General features: G+C 33.9%; 1 protein-coding gene across 1 annotated transcript; it reads left to right on the top strand.

Annotated features, from left to right (window-relative positions):
• Positions 1 to 610: 610 nt before the first annotated feature.
• On the top strand, positions 611 to 968 carry Phum_PHUM622280 (uncharacterized protein; the record flags this gene model as incomplete). The annotated part of the gene is made up of 2 exons (XM_002433246.1): positions 611 to 619; positions 715 to 968. Coding segments are annotated over 2 exons (263 nt in total), but the record flags the coding sequence as incomplete, so codon positions are not given.

The following is a 968-nucleotide window of genomic DNA, read 5'->3' as shown; positions in this document are numbered from 1 at the left end:
ATGCAAAAAATGAAAAGTTTGAAAAATATATTTAATGTAGAGATTTGTTCGATTCGATCGATTAATCGATTTTCGATTCGATTACCAACGAAACAACCTCCTGATTGACTGTGACGTGTAAAAAAAAAAAAATTGAAAAAAATTTTGTGTTTAAAGACTGGAAAACAAGAAGGAAATGATTACTCGGAATAATTTAATTCGTTTATATTTTTTCTAAATATTATAATTATTATTATTATCATTATCGTTTCTTTTGTTGTGTTTGTTGTTGTTTTTGTTGTGGCTGTTGTTAATTATAAAAAAATCTTAACGATTTGCGTGTCTGCTTTGGATTATTCGAGAAAATGGACAAATCGCATGATAATAATTATCATCTTTAAGTTTTTACATTATAATTACTTTGTCTCGATGAATAGATGGACGTTTTATCCATTTCCGGTTTTAATTTTTAATTTTTTTTATAGATTTTCGTGATTGCGTCAAAGATGAAAACGGAGAATGTTGTCACGAATCTTGTTTGGGGGGTTGCAGTGGAAAATTATCAAAGGATTGCTACGTTTGCAAAAATGTCGTTTTCAAAAACGATTGCACGCAAGAATGTCCGGAAAATATGTACAAGGTAGGTTACGATGGGATCCAATGGGGGGGTTTTCGAACGAGTTTTTCTTTTTTTTATCTCTCTCTTTCTCTTTCTCACTCTTCCTCTCCGTTTAGTATTTGGATCGAAGATGCGTCACGGAATCGGAATGTTTTAACATGACGAAACCGTTGGACGTTGAAAAAAGAGACATCGCATCACCCTTTCCGTTCAGACCCATTTTGGATATGTGCACTCTCGAATGTCCGGCTAATTTTTCCGAATACGAAAAAGAAACGGAATACGGATTGAGATTTCAGTGTCGACCCTGCGACGGTCCTTGTAAAAAAATGTCCAGGAGGAGCATAAACAGCATTTCATCCGCTCAAAA

Source organism: Pediculus humanus, genomic scaffold (assembly GCF_000006295.1).
Source record: "Pediculus humanus corporis 1103172109054 genomic scaffold, whole genome shotgun sequence".
Taxonomy (NCBI): Eukaryota; Metazoa; Arthropoda; class Insecta; order Psocodea; family Pediculidae; genus Pediculus; species Pediculus humanus.
This window is presented reverse-complemented; position numbering and strand designations above follow the sequence as displayed.